Source organism: Micropterus salmoides, unplaced genomic scaffold (genome assembly GCF_014851395.1).
Source record: "Micropterus salmoides isolate LMB-PRFRI ecotype aquatic unplaced genomic scaffold, ASM1485139v1 Ms_hic_scaffold_1, whole genome shotgun sequence".
NCBI lineage: Eukaryota > Metazoa > Chordata > Actinopteri > Centrarchiformes > Centrarchidae > Micropterus > Micropterus salmoides.
In genome coordinates this window covers 47,295,882-47,317,080 of record NW_024040040.1, presented here as the reverse complement: position 1 = coordinate 47,317,080, position 21,199 = coordinate 47,295,882, and the positions used below count along the sequence as shown (strand labels likewise).

The 21,199-nt window shown below is 37.2% G+C and overlaps 2 protein-coding genes across 3 annotated transcripts; one reads left to right on the top strand and one right to left on the bottom strand.

Moving 5' to 3' along the window:
• Window positions 1-9,728: 9,728 nt before the first annotated feature.
• Window positions 9,729-18,161, top strand: LOC119912535 (toll-like receptor 13). Of its 2 annotated transcripts, none has more exons than XM_038731778.1 (4): window positions 9,729-9,783; window positions 10,006-12,610; window positions 14,683-14,800; window positions 16,499-18,161. In XM_038731778.1, exons 2-4 carry the CDS (start codon window positions 10,090-10,092, stop codon window positions 16,737-16,739), a joined length of 2,880 nt encoding a protein of 959 aa, XP_038587706.1. In that variant the 5' UTR covers window positions 9,729-9,783; window positions 10,006-10,089; the 3' UTR covers window positions 16,740-18,161. The 2 variants fall into 2 exon arrangements, with proteins under 2 accessions (XP_038587706.1, XP_038587698.1); XM_038731770.1 differs by having other exon boundaries at window positions 9,732-9,783; window positions 9,915-12,610.
• Window positions 18,162-18,248: 87 nt separating this feature from the next.
• On the bottom strand, window positions 18,249-20,437 carry ccl20b (chemokine (C-C motif) ligand 20b). The gene is made up of 4 exons (XM_038731791.1): window positions 20,209-20,437; window positions 19,782-19,884; window positions 18,816-18,890; window positions 18,249-18,712 (listed from the first exon to the last, which is right to left on the bottom strand). Exons 1-4 carry the CDS (start codon window positions 20,288-20,290, stop codon window positions 18,658-18,660), a joined length of 315 nt encoding a protein of 104 aa, XP_038587719.1. The 5' UTR covers window positions 20,291-20,437; the 3' UTR covers window positions 18,249-18,657.
• Between the last annotated feature and the right edge of the window lie 762 nt (window positions 20,438-21,199).

Here is a 21,199-nt window from a genome sequence, read left to right as displayed (position 1 = left end):
AGGCAAGCATTGCACACACAGTTCAATAACAATGAAGCAAGAGACTGAAGATAAAATCAGATCTGGTTTCTTTTTATTTGATTCATTGCAGCGTCATCTCCTCTGTAGGTGGATGTCTGCACATTCAGTACAGAGGCTGGATCCCAGTGAACAAAGCCAGCATGGTAATAGTTTCCTTTCCCAACTGAGACCTCTGCTGGTGACATGGTGAGAGACAGCAGTGGTACTTTGACACTTGAAACTACTGCAGAGAACTGAGAATTGGTGTCACAATGGAAAAGCAGATATGACACATGCTTTTGGTGTGGGAAATCAATTCAATTCCCACTGTGAGACATCCACCAATGCATCCCTGAGCAAAACACTTTTTTAACCCCTAGTTGCTCCAGAGGCGAGTCACCTCTGACATATAACAATTGTAAATCGCTTTGCATAAAAGCATCAGCTAAAATTAATAAATGTTATGTAGTTTTACTAAATCACGCCTGGACATTAACCTTTTGATTTTTACTTTGTTTTGCTTGCCTGTTTCCAAGACATAAAGAAGCCCACTGACATTGGTGAGAGACTTTTTGCTCTAGCACCTTCTTAAGATTGTTTTTTAGTACAATGTCTCAATAAACATATGTTGCCATGACATTTGGTTCCTGGTGCCCAGAATGAATTTAGTGATACCCTGATGTTTTATCCAACGGCTGGTTTACCTGTAAAATAATGACATTCCTATCAGCCTCAGCTTTATGTTTATTACTAATCAGAATCAGCTTTATTGGCTAAGTATGTGGTAGGTAGATATTAGATATAGAAGTAGTAGTTTTGGATGCACTTATTACATTTTTATTGCCAATATACCAAGTGTATATTAAATGTGTTATTTTGGAACAACTTAAAGTATGTTAAGTGTCATTTTAGAAATACTTAAAGTCAACTGAAGATAATTGCAATATATTTTAATATACTTAGTTGTGTTAAAATGGACCTATTTTAAGTACCTTTACTGTAATTTAAATATACTTCTTTAAATTTAACTTAAAATACCCTTTTTTGCTATACTTGAAGAACAGTTTAAATATATTTTAAATGTGTTCCCTGAATATTTTTATTAGCATTTCAGCATATTAGTAATTTATTACTAGTATACTCCAAGAGCCACTATTAATATCTTGGGAAGATTCTTTATGAAACCATTCAGTATGAGAATAATGCATTAATGCATTAAAAATATCTTGCAAAATGCCCTTTTAGCATAATAATAAAAATCTGAAAAAAATACATTTTACAACACACACACACACACAGACAACTAAAAAAACTTTAATTTTAATTTTACATATTTTAAGTTGTGACGTTAGACCCAGGAAATATTGTTGCATGAAAAATGATAATTATCAAAATAGTTACCATTAATCTTTCTGTCAGTTCACTTATTGATTAAACGACTAGCCTATTAATTTCAGCTGTCCTTGTGTGTGTATATATATATACATACATATATATACATAATACACTAACGTTTATTTTAAGTTACAGCAGCATGGATCACATCTTGACCAAAATACCTTCAAATAAAAATAAGATCAGTAAAATGATGACATATGATCAGTATTAATGAAAAGTACACTATACACATCACATCCTTAATGTTACCCATGGGGGTCCCTCAAACATGCAACGCTTTGACAGCAACGTATGGCACTCCAAGCGCTTACTCAGCTGTAGTGAAGGTACTCCGTCACAAGAATACAGTACAAATGGTGGACCCAAACTGAAACTGAAAAATATCACAATCCTTATTCTTGGAGTGGAGGGTCGGTTATCTTTGAGTAGGACTCGTTGCATTTTCTGCGACTGCAGACACTATGGGATTTGGAAACTGCTTTATCACACAGCATCTGTGGAAGGGAAAAGGAAATATTTTGTCTACATCAAAGCAATATTACCTCTAATTATTTAATAACCATTGTCTGATTTTTTAATTTTGTTTAAAGTTGCTGAAACACAATATGACATCATGTCTAACTGTTCTGATAATGCAAACCGTTTAGGTTCAGGTGAAATGGTTTTCCACAAGGGACCGCTCCCAGTTAATGCTCAGTTCTTCCATTACAACATGATCAAAAACATTACATAAACACTACTGTACATTCAGCCAAGGAGCTGTACTTGATAAAATGTTATTAAACAGGTACAACAAATAACACAAACATACAGATTTGCTTAACAACTGTGCTGTCTACATTTGTGAAGTACAAAAGTAGCCAATTATTTAATGTATAACAATATTTTAAATAAAATTATTATAAATATTTGTTTATTTAGTCTGACCCCGTTGACATGTAGTGAGAGCAAAAACAGTGATGGTGTGCATACCTATGAGCACACGCTTGTGAGGGTCCAGCTGGGTTTTCATGGCCTCTAAACCCTCTGAGTGAGGCAACGATCCCAGGAACCCCTAAAAGAAAAGAAATGCAGTTGCAAATGAGAGATAATAAATATTTAGTTAGGCCAGTACTTCCACCTAGTTTAGTTCTTCATTTGCGCATCATTATAAACATTTTAATTCTATTATTATAGCAAATCTTTATTATTATTCTTTATTTCATTTTCTTGAGCTAAGGCAGGAAATTCCAACTCTGGGTTTAACATTAAGTCAGTTAAAGTTGGCAAAGGGCAGGTTCAACTTTTAAAAGTTGAATACAGGATCTATGACCATACAATTGGACATAAAGTTGAGCAGTATTTTACATAACGTGTAGTCAGGTATTGCAGTACACAAAAACATTATTTCAACTGCATCTTAAAACAATTCTCACATATGCATGTACACTTCAACGTTGCTGTTAACAGAGTTATTGGTCACTGTAATGATTACCCCCTCCATGGTTGCAGTGTAGCGAAATCTCTAAAAAAAACACTTTTGACTAGTCTAACACAGATGCTTAGCTGATGATTCATACTAGCTTCAGCTAAACTTTAGAATGAATTTATACAAAAATGACAACTATGGTGATGTCTTTACAGACACTATGGGCAGGAATAAAAATGATTACAGTGACCAATAACTTCCAGTAAACATGGACATGTGAGTATTAAGGTAGACTATAAAAATGTGAATCTTTAGCACACAGACAGCAACATATTAGTTGCATTTATTACTCTAATAAAGACCTCACTGGTCATTTTAACAGTGCAAAAGCAGAATTGAGGGCTCATCCATACACATGCACAGGCCTGCCTTGTTAAAATCTCATGCATCAAATTCCAGCAACAGGTTACTGAGATTGTATATTACAGAAATTTTAGCAACATTAAAAACTGCCATACAGCAAAAAGCAATACATTACTGTAACGTTAATTGCATTTCCTTTGTAATGCGTTACTCCCAACACTGTTTAAGGCAGACAGAAGTTGCTGTCTCCATTATGAAGCTATTAAAATGCTAACTAACGTTAGCTAACAAATATATTACTCCACGTGCTAGCATTAGCTAATGCACACCAGAGCTATCCACCAATTTTAGTTAACTTACACAATTGTGTTGTCTTGCTAACAATACGTTACAACCTTTATATATAGTCTATGGTTACAACGTTAGCTTTCGTGAAGTGGACTTTCACGCTGTATGATTGTTTCGTCAATTTCAAAAACTTTGATTCTGATTGGTGAAATTAGTGGGCTGGGAGGGAGGACACACTTCGCCCCTCTGTACACGTGTTTACTGTTTACAAACAGTAAACAAGTATATTTACATTCTGATTTGAAGTATGCTTATTTCTATATGTTGTTGTTTGTTAAGTTAAGTTTTAAAAATCATACTTTTGGAAATCAGGCTGAAACATGTGGCAATTACATAAATAATTACAATATTTTGCAGTAGCCTACACAATGAAGCATGTTTGGCATAAATATATTTTTAACCCACTAAAAGTGTAATTGTTTAAGAATGTACTTCCACAAAGTACACCTAAATAGTATTTACTAAGAGTTAAATAAATATATTTTAATAAATAGACTAAAATGTTGTGAAAATATACTTTTATTTAAGCACATTTATTAAAAGTTTAATTAAGTATATATTACCAATTTATTCAAAGTATACTTTTGAGAAGTATGTTAAAGCTCAGGAGAATATATTTAATATAGGCCTACTTGTAGTAAGCATGTTAGGAGTATGAATGTACTATAAGCATACTATGTGAATTTCTAGCATATTTTCAGTGCCTCTTAAGAGCACTTCTTTTTGACCTGGAGAAGCAATTATAAAAATGGTAAACAGAAATAAACTATCATCACTGGAGCAGTGCTGAGGATGAATTTGAGCTTAAGAGTCTGATAGCTCGGGGGAAAAGCTGCTCTGCAGTCTGGTGGTGTGGCAGCTAAAACTTCTATATCTCTTCCCAGAAGGCAGCAGGGTGAACAGGCTGTGGCTGGGTGGGTTATGTCCTTTAGTATCGTTTGGGCTCTGCGCAGGCACCTCACCTCACCGATATCATCGATGCTCAGGAGATGGGTACCAATGATCTTCTGAGCAGTTTTGATCACCCGCTGCAGAACCCTCTGGTCCTGGGCCGTGCACATCCCATGCCAGTTTGTGATGTTTCCAGTCAGGATACTTTTTTATTGCTCTTCTGTAAAAGCTGACAAGAGCTTTCTTCACCAGCTTGGAGATGTGAGATGACCATGTCAGGTTCTCTGTGATGCTGATTCCCATAAACCTGAAATTGGATGCTTGTGATGGGAATTACAGCTCTTTAAACGGAGCCGGATCATACGGCTCTGTTCCTTTCCAAGAGCTGGCTGTTTCGGCTCCCAAACAGCTCTGCATTTAGTACCACTTCTGTTGGTCGCTGCCCAAGTTGTGCTCTTATTTTTTGCAAGAAATAAATGTGCAAGATTCTTCATCTGCAATACATTGACATATTCTTTTATACTGATGGATAAAAATTGTGATATGTTAAGAATCACTATCCTCAGATGGGCCAGCTCCCATCCTTTCCTGACACATCACTAGAGGACGCATTCAAGGAATATGACTCAGTGTTACTCTCAAGTGTACTTACATACAGAACAATATACAGAAAGATATGAATAGTAGTGGTGCAACAGATCACAAAACTCACAGTTCGGATCGATCCGTGGTTTTGAATCATTGATAGGATCATTTTCGGATCAGCAAAAATAAAAGTGGGATAAATTTATTATATAATGTGCTACTTTGGCTCAGATGTAGCCTAAACGAGTGATAGCCACTTGCAAGACGGTAGCTGCTCCTGTGAGCAGTGGAGCTGTGTGTGGAAGGGAATTCATCAGATATGACTGAAGCCAGATTAAACATCACAACCTTATGATCTGTTTCTATGATGACAAGCAGGCCGGTGTCCGTGTTACACCACTGAAAAGGAACCAATGTCACAGCTATGAGGTTCATAAGTGGAGGCGAAAGCAACAGCTCTAAATCTCGGTCTCCCCTAAACCAATCACTGTGGACAACAAAGCTGAACAGAGATAGGTCAAATAAACGGAACAATTATGTACATATAATAAATATATAAAGTGCAACAATGACCAACAACATACTATATCTACAGTTTAAACAAATCTTGTAATTGTAAAAGCCATTAAAAGCATGAGCAATGTAATAGATTGCTATCTAATTATCAAATGTTAGCATGCAACCCCAGTAAACTAAGAACAGGGTAAACATTATACTGTAGGCTACCTGCTAAACTTCAGCATGTTAGCATTGTCACTGTAAGCATGTTAGCAATTAGCTCAAAGCACCGCTGTGGCTTTAAGCAAGCGGAAAGTTTCCGGTCAGAGAACAGAGGCAAATGCAGAAGTCTCTTAAATCTGTATTCCATTGAACGGCCAGCAGGGGCGACTCTTCTTGTTGCTTCTCAGCTGATTTATTACCTCAGTAAACACTTCCCCAATGAGTTTATGGTCTCAATCGCTAGTTTCAAGTCTTCTTCTATACAACATGATGTTCATTTAGTAAATTATGGTCCCATTTAGAGGAAAATAGACCATAAAGCAGAGTATGCTTCAGGGTGGGCAACCTGTCAATCAGGCTAGAGTGACTAGTACCCACGGCACTGTGTAAATTTAACCAGCGCCGTTAAAAAAGTTTATTAGGAGTTGGCTGTTCATTTTCTCTGGTGAGTACTTTTAGTTTTAAGCCTGTTGTTCGCTAGACAAAATTATCATTCATGTTAAAATGACAGTTAACGATAATTACAGATACACCAAGCTAAGCAAGCTAGCTAGCCGCGCACACGGCAATTAAAGCTGTTCTGGAGGCTCATGGCGGCCTGACTACATACTACAGTGGCGTTTCCACCACACACTTTCGGTAGAGTACCCTTACAACTTACACTTACCTAAATGGCTACGATGACTACGTCCATTTCTTATATACAGTCTATGGCTATAAGTAGCCTACAACCTCACAGAGCTGCATGGTTGTAGATTCTTAAGCTGTCTATTTAGATACAGTCCCCTCCAAAAGTATTGGAACGGTAAGCTGTCAATTTAGATACTTCTGTAAATACAGACTCATGTAACTACCACCATATTAACCCAATAAGAAGCCTGATGGTTCTGACAACAGTCTAGTGGTACATAGTGGGGAAAAAACATTAAATTTGAATAGTCTGGTGTTCACCAGAGCAACCGTTGCAACCTCCACTTCTGCAACGTAGCCAAGATGGCAACCATTGAGGGTGAGGATGTCCAGCCTTCCACACTCAGCTTCTGACCTCTCTCGCTATCTCTGCCCAATTTTATAATGTGGCATACAGTCTATTTGTTCAGCCGTAGCAAACCGCTGCAAGATATTTTGTAATTGAACTTGCCCCTGGCCACTCATGATATCTACCAGTTCACTTCCTTTCTTCCTTGCCATTTCACCCTTGTTGCCATGTACCTAGTTCCTTTGTGTGTTTTTGCATGCTAGTTTCTGTTACCTGGAACTGTATTTCCCTGCCTGTAAGCTATCACACAACGAATCACTGAACTGCAGAAGTATGCCTGTTGTCTCAGCATTTGGGTGCAGTCCCAGTTGTCCTGCGCATACAATTATTAACCACTTTAGATGAATATTCACAGCTGGACAACAATGACACAAAGCAGCTAAATCAATGAAGGTACTAAAGATTAATGAACTGTTTGGATGAGGAAGTGAAAAGGGGATTAGAGAATATATGAACATTCAGAAAATCTTATATTTCTACACTGAGGTGACTGGACTCATTTTTATTTATAAACTGCTGGCTTGCTAAAAAGACAACTAATACATATTTGATTATTGATGAAACTCATGGAAGTTCAAAACATTAATCTAAAAGGCAGAAGCTGTTTTTCTACCAGCTAAAACCGAAAGCATTTTGCTTATGCTGTGCAACAATTTCCCAAACAGAGACAAAGTGAAATTAAGTTTTCCTGAACCAAGAAGTCCCCTTTAATGACATAATTTTGAATTACTATATTACATTAAAGGGGACTTTTTTAGCTTATTAAACCAACTGGTCATTTTGTGTGTCTACATGAGTAGATACCAGTAACTCAGCAGAGACTGCACCAGTCACATTAGAGTTTTCTGTGAACTTTTTTAAATTTTTAAAAGCTGTTGACAATGTGGCAAAATCATTATTTTTGTCCACAATAATCGCAATATGACTTTTTCTCCAATCGTGCAGCCCTAATTCTCAGTGGCATCATTTGTAATGAATTACAGCTAAAGGTTGTGAAGTTATCAGGACTCAGTCATTGTTTTAAGACAAGAGACCAGTTAAGTTTGTTAACACCCGTGGTGTGTGTAGTATGTGTGTAGCTGAATGTCATAGAATCTGTAGCATAAATGTTCACATATAGTTTAAAAATCAGTTTAGTATGTGACACAGCAAGTCATTTGAGGATAGAGACCTTTTTTAAACTAGGTTGTTTGAAAACAGGAGACTAGCCACAATAGGAGGAAAGTGTGCACAGTCAGTAAGTGGACCCTGTTTCACTGAGGATTTTCCAGGCAGGAATCCAGGACTGAGAATAACAGGAAGGAGCATTAAGAGTTGCTAACAACATTATTTGATAAGGAACAACGGGTAAAGCTGTGTTTTTTACCTAATGAGGATTTAGTTTTTTAAATTTTTTTAATTTGTCCGCCATTTCTAAGACGTGGCATGTTCAAGGGTTATAAAAATCAAATGTTGGGAGAGGCATTTAGTTAGTTTCCTCTTTGAGCGAGAGATGAGGGGAGCTCTCGAATCATCCACTGACAGGTGAAAATGCTCTTTAAATAAGACTGAATTCTTTAATTGATATGCCATGAAAGATAATACCTTTTGAAGAATATTTCATATCTCATTTTAATCTGGAACAGATGTGTTTGTCCTAGCATTTTGTTATTTGATCTCTTTGTAAATATTTCACCTTTTATTATTCTGTAAATAAATATCATTTATCATTTTTAATCAGTCTAATCGATTATTGCTTTCTTTGAGGCAACCAAAAATGTCACCACAGGTGCAATGTAACTACATGTAATAGTATTTACTCAAGTACGGTACAAGTACAAGTCAATCTACTTTTTAAAAATACTTTTCACTCTGCTACATTTATTTGCCAGCTTTAATTATTTTGTAGTTTCAGATTACTGATACAAAATATAATCGATAATAATAAATGATGGTGTATCATTACCAATTAAGCTACATTTACCTGCTATGACGTCAGTGATGCTTATTATTATTATTGATATTTTTAGTATATTCTAATGCTTATACTTTTGTACTTTTACTTTGGTATTTTTACACTGTGGTATTTTCACATTGTGGAATTACAATATTTACTTAAGTAAAACATCTCGATACTTATTCCACCATTGGTTACAACACCTGACACTTAGTTTAAATACTGATAATTATTATTGATGAAGATTGATATGAGAAATTCCAGAACATAATTATATATTATGTCCAAACACTTTGTAATCCCTTTGTATTCCATATACTATGTGGCATTTTTATGGTTTATATATACATAATATTCCACACTACAGAACAACATCTTTTATGTCTGAAACCACCTTGAGCATTACACCAAAACTAATTACCATCAATGTAATTACTCAAGTTCACACAGAGTCTCTGTTTACTAATGCACCACGTCTGTACCTCATGTTGTTTTAATGAATTTGGGCAGCAAAATGTCTCGACAGTCCTTATTTTCTCTTTTCGGCAGGCAGCAGAAAAGAGAAAGTGCTGGTTGATTTTTGCCAGTCATTACTTGAATTTCTAGAGGAAGTGAATCAAATCACAACTCCCAGTATACACATAAAAAAAAGAAGTAAAAGAGGGAATCGAGGATAGATTGACTAATTTGCGTAAAAAGGGAATTAACATCTAGGACAAAACCTTGAGGTTGTTCATATATTTCTTAGAAATGTATAAAGGTTTAAACACAACAGCATCCTATAACACGATTGATGTGGAGGTCTTGTTTTCATTGAAAAGGGAGAGGCTTGAATATATGGTAAATTTAAGTCAAAAAAAGTTCTAATGCTGCTCATAACAAGGAACAGCCTGCTGTGCCAGCTACTCTCACTTCCTCACTCGATTCATGAGATTGAGGAGACAAGAGGAAATGTGATAACGTCTCGTGTCACATGGAAAGAGATATCATTTCAACTCTTTTGATCTGAGAGGAACATTTTATTTGAGCAAAGGAAGCCACAGTATTCAGCGAATACGACAGCTGTGATTAATCAGCTCTTCTTTGTGAGACACAGTGAGTATCAGGAACCATTATGTTTCTTGTTCTTTTCGTCATTGGTTGTTGTTTTTTTTTGGTTTTGTGCCATTTATAATAGGGTTAAAGAAACTGTCTGAACTCAGTTGTGCTTTTTCTGTTTCCACAAGGAATTACCAAACCTACATGATCATTCAGAAGAGTATTTCTTCTTTGTTACTCTTGTTGATGGACTATTTGTTTGTTTTATTGGATTCTAAGGGTGACCTTCTGCAGTTTTATTCACCAAGTGGACTTTCCATTGAGAAATTGAAATTCCTTGTTGGTTGAGACGAAGATTTAAAAATGGGTCCTGGAGTGAATAAGGAGAAAATGAAGCCAAGAGGAGGATCAAAATGTTATATATTAAGTGTTACTTTACTCTTGTGGAATATCAACAGATTAGTTATTCCAGTCGAAGGATTTTCACTTAGGTCTTGCCGAATCAGTTACAACAATGCCATATGTACCAAGAGTAAACTCACAGCTGTTCCTCAAGATATTCCCCCAACCGTGCAAGGTTTAGACTTGTCTGCAAACCAACTTATAAAAATACAATCATCAGATTTCAAACACTTATCACTTTTGACACAGTTAGATCTAAACCGAAACAGAATTTCAAAAATAGATACAGGAGCCTTTGCCAATCTGATTTCCCTCAAGAAGTTAAATCTAAACAATAACAAACTTGATAAACTTGTGGATAATCTTTTTGATGGTTTGCGCAACCTCATGGAGCTAAGAATTAACAATAATCACATCAACAGTGTGGGATCTGCTACTTTCACGTCACTGAGAAGCTTGAGGTTTTTGGACATCTCTTGCAATAAACTGCGCAGCATAACAAAATTTAATTATACATTACAGTACCTGCCAAATCTACGAGTTCTGTCAATCAAAAGAAACGACTTAACCGTTTTTAATTCGTGGCAGCTGACAAACCGCTCACTACCGCTCACATCCCTTGATTTGTCTCAAAATTCCATTGCAGCCTTTAGGATCACTGCAGATGTATTTCCAAATCTCACCTGGTTTAACATGGGCGCCTCTTTTAAAAAGCACAAGATGATATGGGACGTGCGTAACGAGACTTTTCTTAGTCAAGTGTCTACTCTTGATATAAGTGGGCTTCACTTGCCTGATGACATTAAAGCATTTCTAGGGAGCTTCAGTTCTCTGACTTCACTGAGGATGAATGGAATGAAACGTAACAGACTACCAGCACTGATCAACATTTCCTGCACCATCCCGTCAGTGACCACACTCCAACTCCGAAGTAACAATCTCACTTTTGTCGATTCAGATATGTTTCAGTTGTGCATTAATGTAACAGAATTAGATTTAACAAGTACTTACATAACAAATATCCAAGATGAGGCCTTCAGATCTATTCGAGGTTTAAGGATCTTGAGTCTGAGTCGTAACAGAATTGCATCCGTTCCAGCTGCCACAAGGAATATACCAACTCTCTCAGAGCTGGATCTCAGCACTAACCTCATCGCCTCACTCGGATGTCACGATTTCGCCAATCTGACAAAGCTCAGACAGCTCAACCTGTATAATAATAAAATCTCAGCTCTACAAGAGTGTCTTTTCAAGGATTTAATAGGATTGCAAGTTTTAAAGCTACAGAACAACCAAATCTCCATACTAAACGGTGCTTTTAAAAAATACTTGCCAAATCTTCGAAGACTGCATTTGAATGAAAATAAACTCACTGCCATTGAATATGGAGACTTTCAGGGTCTGAAGTCACTCCAGAACTTGTCATTGCATCAAAATCAAATACAATCCATTAAAAAGGGGTCTTTTATTGGATTGACAAGTCTTACAGATATTCAGCTGCAAAATAATGAGATTAAACAAGAGGAAATAAAAACATGCTTTAATGTTCTGACAAATTTAAGAAGATTGGAATTGAGGGACAATCACATTAAGTACAAAGACAGTTCAGCTTTGCCTAATCCACCATTTTCTCAGCTGTCCCTTCTGGAGACATTAGCTATTCCTGCACAACACTACAGGGGGAGGTCCCAGCTGCCTCGTAACTTCCTGCAAGGTTTGACAAATCTATTGGTTTTTAATATCAGGAACATTCAACTTTTGTACCTGCACAAAGATATGTTTAATTACACGCCTCGACTGCAGACACTTGACATTAGCTCAAATGAACTAAAGGATCTCTCTCCGGATTTGTTTTCCCCAATTGGAAGCCTAAAAAGCCTCTACATATCTAGAACAAATCTTCAGTCTCTAGATTTCTTTATAGAAGCCAACCTTACTAATCTCGAGTTCCTTCAGGCAAGAAAGAATATGTATTCAGTAATCAGTGAGGAAGTAATAAAGTCCCTACCAGCTCTTATTTATATGGATTTTCAAGGCAATAGTTTCACTTGTGACTGTGATAACGCCTGGTTCCTCCAGTGGACGCAAAACAATACCAATACGCAAGTTTTTGACGCCTACAACTTTGGGTGCAACTATCCTCCAGACTATAAAGATACAAAACTGTTGGACCTCAATATCAACTCCTGCTCAGTTAGCATAGACTTCATCTACTTTGTCTCCATCACATCCATAATCCTCCTGTTCATGGTGGCGTCCTTCACCTGCCATTTCCTGAGGTGGCAACTGGTCTACGCCTACTACTACTTCTTGGCTTTGCTCTTTGACACAAAACATAGAAACAAGCAAGCTCCTTATCAGTATGATGCCTTTATCTCCTACAACAACCATGATGAGCCATGGGTAATCAGAGAGCTGTTGCCAAAACTGGAAGGAGAGCAGGGCTGGAGATTGTGTCTGCACCATCGAGACTTTGAGCCAGGTAAGATGATCCTATTTGCCCCAATTGAGCTTTAATGGGAAAGTCTGAATTCAAAGTGTAATCCACTGAAGTAGCCATGCTAGTTGCATTTTGGGATGGCAATAGCAATGCCAGTCTGTTGTTGTGTCAGCGTGTCGGCCGGTCCAGACAGAAATATCAGCTGGATAGCCATTAAATTTTGTACAGATGTCCATGAACATACTAATGACTTCAGTGATCTCCTGACTTTTCTTTTGGTGCCACCAGTAAGTTTACATTACTAGCTTTTAGAACAATGTCTCTTTTGCTTTTATAATTCATTTGCACACATTCATGTTCCCCTCAGGATGAATCATAATATCTTTGGCGTAATTTTTCATCCAGCACCATATCCAAGTCAAAGTTTAAATTCATCAATACCTGCAAAAGTAATTACATTCCCATCAGCCTGAGCTATTTAACAACAGTGTTGAACAAGCTAAATGTCAGCATGGCTGTAGACGCTTAGTCTTGTTTACCTATGTAGAAGTTTCACATTTTCTATTGTCAATGCTGAGCACGTTCCAACAATTTGACAGTTACTCAGGTCAAAATGAACGTTGAGTCTTAAATGAAGCTTGGTGATGGTGATGGCATTCAGAGACTGATAATTTAAACATGTATACAAAGTTATAAATAAATAAAAAATGCTTTTTAAGATGTATATTTTCACAATAGCAAAGCAAAGTGTGCTCTTGGTGTCCTCTAACTGGATCAAACACAAACAGGCAGAAGCACCTCTGTCCTCTGTCTTCATAAATGTAGCTGTTAAACCAAATGTGCTGCTTTTTTGTACATGTATCAAACTGTGCCGCCCGGTAGAGAGCTGTAATACAGAAGAGTGCATATGAAATAAAGATGAATTTCATTGTCATACAACAAATAAAAGACATATTTCATCCATAGATATTAGAATAAATAAGATCAGCCTGCGATGCTTTCTAGAGCTTGACCATGACAACTTTAATGGACTGTCTGCAGTGCGTTATGGTCCACCGGCTTTAAAAACAAAATATGTCTCTCCTTTAGGCTACAAGATAACTTGTTTCACTGTGTAAGAATTCAAAGTTCAGGAGAATGTGTTGGTCTGACTGGGGTGTACAAACGGCCCCTCCCATCTTGGACCGATCTTCGTTTTTGCTGAAATCTGATTGGCTCAACTGGGCTGATCAGAGAAGTTTACTTTCCATTTGGAGCGAACTTAATCTCCAAACGTTTCGTCGGGGCTGAAGTCAGCGCTGGGCTGTGTGATAGGCTCAACAGAGACAGTAAAAAAAAGAAAAAATGTTGGCATAAGAGGCAGCTAAATGTGCCAAAATAATGTCTTTATGTATATTAGCTGTGGAGGTGATGCACAGGGACAGGGTGATGATGACCCCAGTCATGTTGATGAGGAGGGAGAGAAGGGACAGGAGGAGCAGTAGGAGGAGAAGATAAATGCAACCAGACAAAACAGTGAAAGGTACAGAGGCAGTGTGTCTTAAGAATTAGAGAATGGATAATTGTAAGTCATGTTTATTACTGATTTCCTTCTAGTGCATATGTAACTGTACAATCAGTAAAAGCAGAGGGGAAGCTGAGAATGGGAGAGGCCTACTCAGAGATGAGGGATTTGATTTTTATACACACACATACACACTGCTGTATTTTATGGCAATGCATTGTAGTTTTTGAGTATATTTAATTATTTTTAGCCCTCTGACTGACTCAGGCTTGCCTGACCTGATCTGGTTCAGTGCAGAGCTGCCTTGCTTATACAAACTGAAGAGGCAGGTGTCATCCTGAAGTTTCTTGAAGGTCTTCAGCATAATCTGATTCACTGTATACAACAAAAACACTAATATATCTTGTCACCCCCCCCAAAAGGGCGCTCGCATAAAAGGCCTCTCCGTCTCAAAGTCCCGGGCTGAATTTCAGTCCCAGTATATCCCTGATGGTGCCTGTTACTTACAGTCATCTGTACTCCACAAGGTGTCACCATAGTACTTCCTACACTGTGCCATCAGAAGACTATGGATTATGATTCATTCCTTTTTTCCTTTCCTCTTCCTCAGGTAGACCGATCATAGACAACATTACGAATGGCATCTATGGAAGCAGGAAGACCATCTGTGTGATCAGTCGCAGATACCTCGAGAGTGAGTGGTGCTCCAGAGAGATCCAGGCAGCCAGGTAAAGCGTCAGCTGACTTTAAACATCTCTGAGCTGAGACAGGTGGCAGTATAACCCCTCATTAACTCCGTATGAAGCCAGTTTGTGTGATTAATCCAACACTGGCTGTTCCCACTATGCTTATTCTGTATAATAGGTGGTTTTTAGAGTGAGGCTATATACTCTACATGAACTGCTGATACACATTAAGTATTTTAATACTGAGCCATTGGAATAAGGAATTGAAAGGTTGAACCTATCACACTCTGACTTGGCAGGTTATTTCTAAACAGGTGACTGTGAAAATACTGAATCTGGCTCTCTCCCATTTTTTTGTTCATACATCACAATGTACCCATAAAAAGGAGCCAGTCTAAAGTCAAGTTTACATCCAAATGGAGCGCAGATATTAACTAGAAAACAATGCAGAAAATATGATGGAAATATGTCTTTTATGTTTGTTTAATTTTAACAGCTGCATTTTTAAAGTGTCCAACTGAAAAAGTCAGCCTGTTTCCGTTGCATCTTGATGCTTTGTCTTCTTTTTGATCTTCCAAGTTTTCTTATGCACTAACTGATAACGTGCAAATGAGCTGAAACTCACTTTACTTTTTTTTTGCAGATACTACACCAAAATTGTAGCAAGTAGGGGAGACCGGGGAGGGTTGTAACATTTCTGACATTTCTGTCTGCGTCTCAGAGTCTGCAACACAGATAGAAAATGCATAGTGAAGTCTCAAACACAGGGAAGGGTGATTCAAGTATTACTGTCAGTCATAGTAGTTAACATAACTATACAATTAAATAAAATGTGCTAATGTGCACCAGCTGAACATTAGTGTGTGTGTTTGTGCATGTCTCTCTTGCATCATCACAGTGGTGACAGACATATGGCATTCCAGGGAAGCCTACAGGTCCTACAATAACATTTGAACATAATAATAAAACAATTCAACATTTCTGTGTGTGTAAGAAAACATATAAATAAACACAACTTTTTCTTGGAGTAGGTTGTAACATTTTCATTGTTGTTACAACTAAACCAGGCTCTTTTAGCCATGAACTAGTTTACCTTACAGTGTACAGACGAAACATTAGCACTTACAACTTGCATGAGGGACATAGGCACACAATCAACATGATGTAAGTTTGATGAGTTCCTGGCAAGTTCATCAAATTCTTCTTTCTAAAATTGGCTAGGCCTGCTACAGGGTGAATCAGGTGATTCGTTCCACATTGGAGAAATTGGACTTGTCACAACTGACTCATGTTACAACCTTCCTTGGTCTCCCCTATGCCATGAGTGAAATAATCTGTTAAATCACACACTTGTTTCTGTAAGATTTATTTAAAAAAAAACATGTTGTTACTATCATCATGAGCTTTGCCCTAATGTTAAACAAGACAAGTCTGAAACTGAAAACTTACAGGAGAAGCAAAAATATTTCAGACAACTTTTCTTGTTTTACACGTATCATTGTAAATTTTATACCTCAGGGATTTTTTCTTTTGATTAGACGAAACAAGCAGTTCAAATCTGAGAACTTGTGGTGGTCTTTTTTTTACATTTTAGAGACAAAACATTTAGTTTATAAATAACAATATAAGATTGATTAATGGATGATGAAAACATTCGAGTTACTGGGTTAAAGAGAAATCTCACAGCATGATATGATGAGTGACCTCTTCCTCAGCCATCCTTCTTTTTCTTTGGTGTAGCTTCCGTCTGTTTGATGAGAAGAAGGACGTGCTGATCCTGGTGTTTCTGGAGGAGATTCCCACCTTTCAGCTGTCTCCTTTCTACCGCATGAGGAAGATGCTGAAGAGGCGGACCTACCTGAGCTGGCCGCGGGCCGGGGAGCACACCGAGCTGTTCTGGAAGAAACTCTGCCAGGCTCTGAAGAGCGGAGAAGATCATGGTGAGGACAGGTTCCGCCTCACTGTCGTGGACAGACCGTGACAGAAAGGAAATACAATCCTGTCTGTGTGAGGTTCACAGCCAAGAGCAGTTTACTGGTTAGGAATTTGTTTTATTACTAAATTGCCAAAGGTACATCTGAAGGAGGTTCCTGCTATTATATGCAAACTGAAATGGAAAATCAGGAGCCACAACCGTCTATGCCACCAAACTGGAAGCCCAAGTTATGACTTATTCATTTTTCCATTCCAAGACTGAGTATGTGAGCTCCTGTGCCTTTAACGTCTCTGTTGAGCCAGTGAACATAATGGCAGATAAATAGGTGGCAGAGAATTAAATATACACTGCAATGTATATATAATATCATCACCTCATCAAAAATACTTTAGCTCAATAAATTAAAACATATAGAAAATCTGAGCAGGTTCAGAGAAGAGCTTCTGAACTAATTCCAGGTCTGAAAAAGATTTCACATGGAGAGGTTAATAATATTACCGACTCAAGTATACAGGAGATATAGAGGAGGCATGACTGAGGTATATATGCTTGTTCACATAATATATGATATCACAGCCAAGCTTCCACTTTTGGAGTTCCAACATCTTCACACTCTTAATAAATTCTGGTCAACAAAGATGTTTTGCATAATTATAATGCTTATTTGTGATCATTTGTGACATTACTGTGATTTTAAGTAAGTTGTGTTATTTTTATGGTTTGTTTTGAGATGTAGGGTCTGATATGCAGAATGTATATCCTGTGCCAAAAAACAAATATCACATCTCCACTCTACTTGCCTGTTGGGTTTGATAAAAGTCACAGATCCCTTTCAGATAATTTTTTTCAAACAGTCAGCTGTGCAGTGATACAATCTGTGAACCTGCCGCAGTTTCATTTCACTCTAATAGACAGGGTGCAGGAAGGTTTTCCATTACATAATATTAAAATTATTAGTTTCATTACCTTTGAAGTCTGTGCAGCTTCAGGCACAAAAACAACTTCTTCAGGTTTCCAAACATAATAAATGAGTAAGAACAAAGTAGTAGGTAACAATAGAATAAAGTCTCAGGTTTGAATATTTAAAAGGAGAAAAGTGTATGTTAAGGGGTTTAAGGGCTAATGTATCATTGATTAATTTGACATGCATTTCTGAATCTGCTGTTTAAATTATTATTATTATTATTATTTTATTTTTATTGCAACTTTATTGTTCATTATTAGCCAGACAACAATCTCTCTTTCAAATCTGTCCTCTTGTCTTAGTATTGTTACTATTTTACTGCGTCTGCATATTTCAAAGTGCTCATGTTGATTTCTTGCAGTCTAATTGACTTTTACTGACTGATTTATCAGTTTACAGTAGTAATTTGCCCATGTATATTTTAAAAATTTTAAGACAAAAACGTTCTCCTTCTTTTCATATGATTTGTTCTATATAAATAAAATGAAATGCTCAAGTCTCAATTTCAAGTATTCTTTAAATGTCATAGCTGAAAAAGTTGTGTTGAAGCTATGAAATGACCTGTGTGGACATGAATGTATGGAAACCCATTTTGTCAGTTTTCTTAAACACCTCTGTTTTAATAAAATCTTTGACAATATCAATAACAATTACAGCTTTTTGAGAAGACAGTGCTTCATACTTTATCTCTCTAACATCAGAATGCCAGAGTTGGTCAACATCAAGACAAAATATACAAAACATATTGCAAAACCTTTAAAAAACAATGTGTCCTTTTTCATTTTGTTGATACTGTAGTGTCAGCTTACAGTTTACTATGTATTAAGAATACTACACTCCCCTGTTTATAAAACAGAACACACATAAGAAAAATGTTCTTGTTAAAGAATTAGAGAAGATTTAAGTTACATTTTTTTTCACTGGCATATTGGGTTCTTGGGTGCAGGAATGTGTAAAGAGAAGAGTCATATGCTGCAGACGTTAGCTGCTGTATAGAGTTTAAACTGATGTGTTGTTGCCTCGGGTTCCCTCTACTAAGCGCCGCCTCCTTTCTCTGTAAAAAATAGAAACATAACATGAATTTGGTTCAGCATTTGGTTTGAGTACCAAAAGAATATAGGAAAAACTACATTACAGAGAGACATGAGTATACTCACTCCAAGCAGCCAATCCCTCTCAGTGTCCATGAGGCTGATGGGTTGGCGCACACAAACCTCCCTGGAACATGGAAGCTGTGGGATCCAAGAAAACAATGAGGAAATTATCTCACATGAATGCTGACGAGACACCTTCCCTCCCTGTGGTCTCATTCCTGTGGCCTCATTCCAGTTTGTCAGCTTGTATATTACCTGCAGAGTGTCTCTTATACTTATTTACAGTGTCACTTCACACAGAGTGACCCTATCCGAACTAGCTGCTCTCAAAAAGTCCGGCAGTGCTTCATGATTGATTTTGGGTCACTCTTTAACTGCCTGGAAACACAAGTAATGGAGTGTTGTGCGATTCAGATACACAGCCCAACCCACTACTATACTACTATAACCTATGTAAGTCTGAGTTGTGCAATATGTGCAATATCCTTTTACTCCTGCTGATTCCAGTTTTTAACTAATCATGTGAATTTTTTGTAAATTATTTATTATTACCTGCGTGTCTTTTTATCTTATCTTATTTCTTTTTATCTTCATTGACTGTGCACTGAGGGGAGTTGCATTAGAGCCATGTTCAATGACAATAAAGCTTTCTGATTCAGATCCTGATTCTAGAGACAAAGCGATTAGTCAAATAATTGATTAGTCTATGGAAAGAATTTCTCAAATGTGATCATTTAAAACATAAATAAATAAATATATGTTGGGGTTTTAACTGTTCTGAGATAATGTAAAAGGCATTTTTCAATGTTTTCAATTGAGAAAATAGTCTGCAGATTAATTGATGATGAAATTATTCTTCTTGTAGGCTATTCTGCACATTTTATTTTATATAATGGACAACTTGCCTAAAAAGTCAATATCAGAGACCTGACCGGTTTGATATTTTATGCTATTGTTCTTAAGTGATATAATTTCACTCCTGATTTGTAACATTGTATCCTGACAGGAAACTATGACACGTTAACTCACATAATGGCATTGATGTCACAGGAAGTGTTGATGTTCTGCACGGTGTAGCCCAGCAGCCGTTTGCATGGCAACGGACGTCTGGCGTACCTCAGGCAGCAGCTCGCTGCAAAGACACACAAACTAATTGTAAACAAAATATGAACAACCTTTTCATTTAGATGCTGGAAATGCAACATTTAAACAAAATAGCAACACTAAAAGTTCATTTTCTTGCTTTTCACTATGTGAGACAAAATTATTTATATTGTTAGTTAGAGCTTTAAGATTTGCAGATACTTCATGTAATAATATAAAGCAAAAGACAATATAGAACTTTTCCCTTTCCTATAACCTAAATCTACATTTGACAGGGATAACAGAAATCATTCAGTACTGTAGAAATCCAGGGTACTCCACATGTACGAGCAGTAATAGCTGAAGCACTCACCTGACTCTGTGCTGCCGATAAAGGTGGTGAGGATGACGAGGGAGCACAGGGCTGCCACTGCACACACTTTGCTGATTTCCATGTTTGTATAGTTGGTGTGGCTCCTCTGCCGGTCTGTGTCAATGTGTGAGGCTGTAGTAACTAAGTGTTATGATGTGCCTGAAGGCATTCAGTGAGAGTGCAAAGAGTCGTCATTGCTTTGACGCTTAAATATGCCATCTCCGGTTTTCCCCTGGGCAGGATTGTGTAATTCCATGTGCGTCTGTTAAACGAAGGAAATGTTCCAGGAAATGGGGTGGACTGTGTTAGAAAGTTAACTGTTTAAAGCTACCTTGGTATTTCTTATATTAAGAATTCAGGCTGGACTTGAGACTTGGCTTTGGGTCAAATTGCTATGTGGAAAATGAAAATGTGGAAAAAATTTAAAGCTCCCCTCACTTTTAGGGAGCTTTATAGTGAGTCATAGTTCATGCGATGATTCATTCTCATTTTCAGCCAAAGCAAGCAGCTGTTTTAAGGTTGGACACAACCTGCTCAGCACCAAACAATAGAGACAGTTAGAGACTAACTGGTGAATATTAGCACAACATTTAGCAGCTAAAGAGATAGATATTTACCTCAGGAGTTGGTGGGACCCATAAACAAGTAGAGTAAAGTACTGGACTTACATTCATTAGGTGGGAAACCTTAATCCAAATGATATAATGCTTGGTCCCTGTCTTCTGAATGTGAAAGTGAGGAAATGCTAACAGGTTAACACACAAACAGCATGTCTTTCCCTTCTAATGGCTAAAATGTTAGTTAATGTAAAAAAAAATGTTCTTCACATTTGGAGGACTGGATACCCTCACAATGATTTGAATATGATGCAATGAATATTGAGCACATTGTTAACCTTCACTTTGGTCAATGATTTGCAGAAAAAGTATTTTAAAAGTTGTTGTGCACACATATTACACAGGTATGAAGTTAAGCTCTTCCTGCAGTTTTT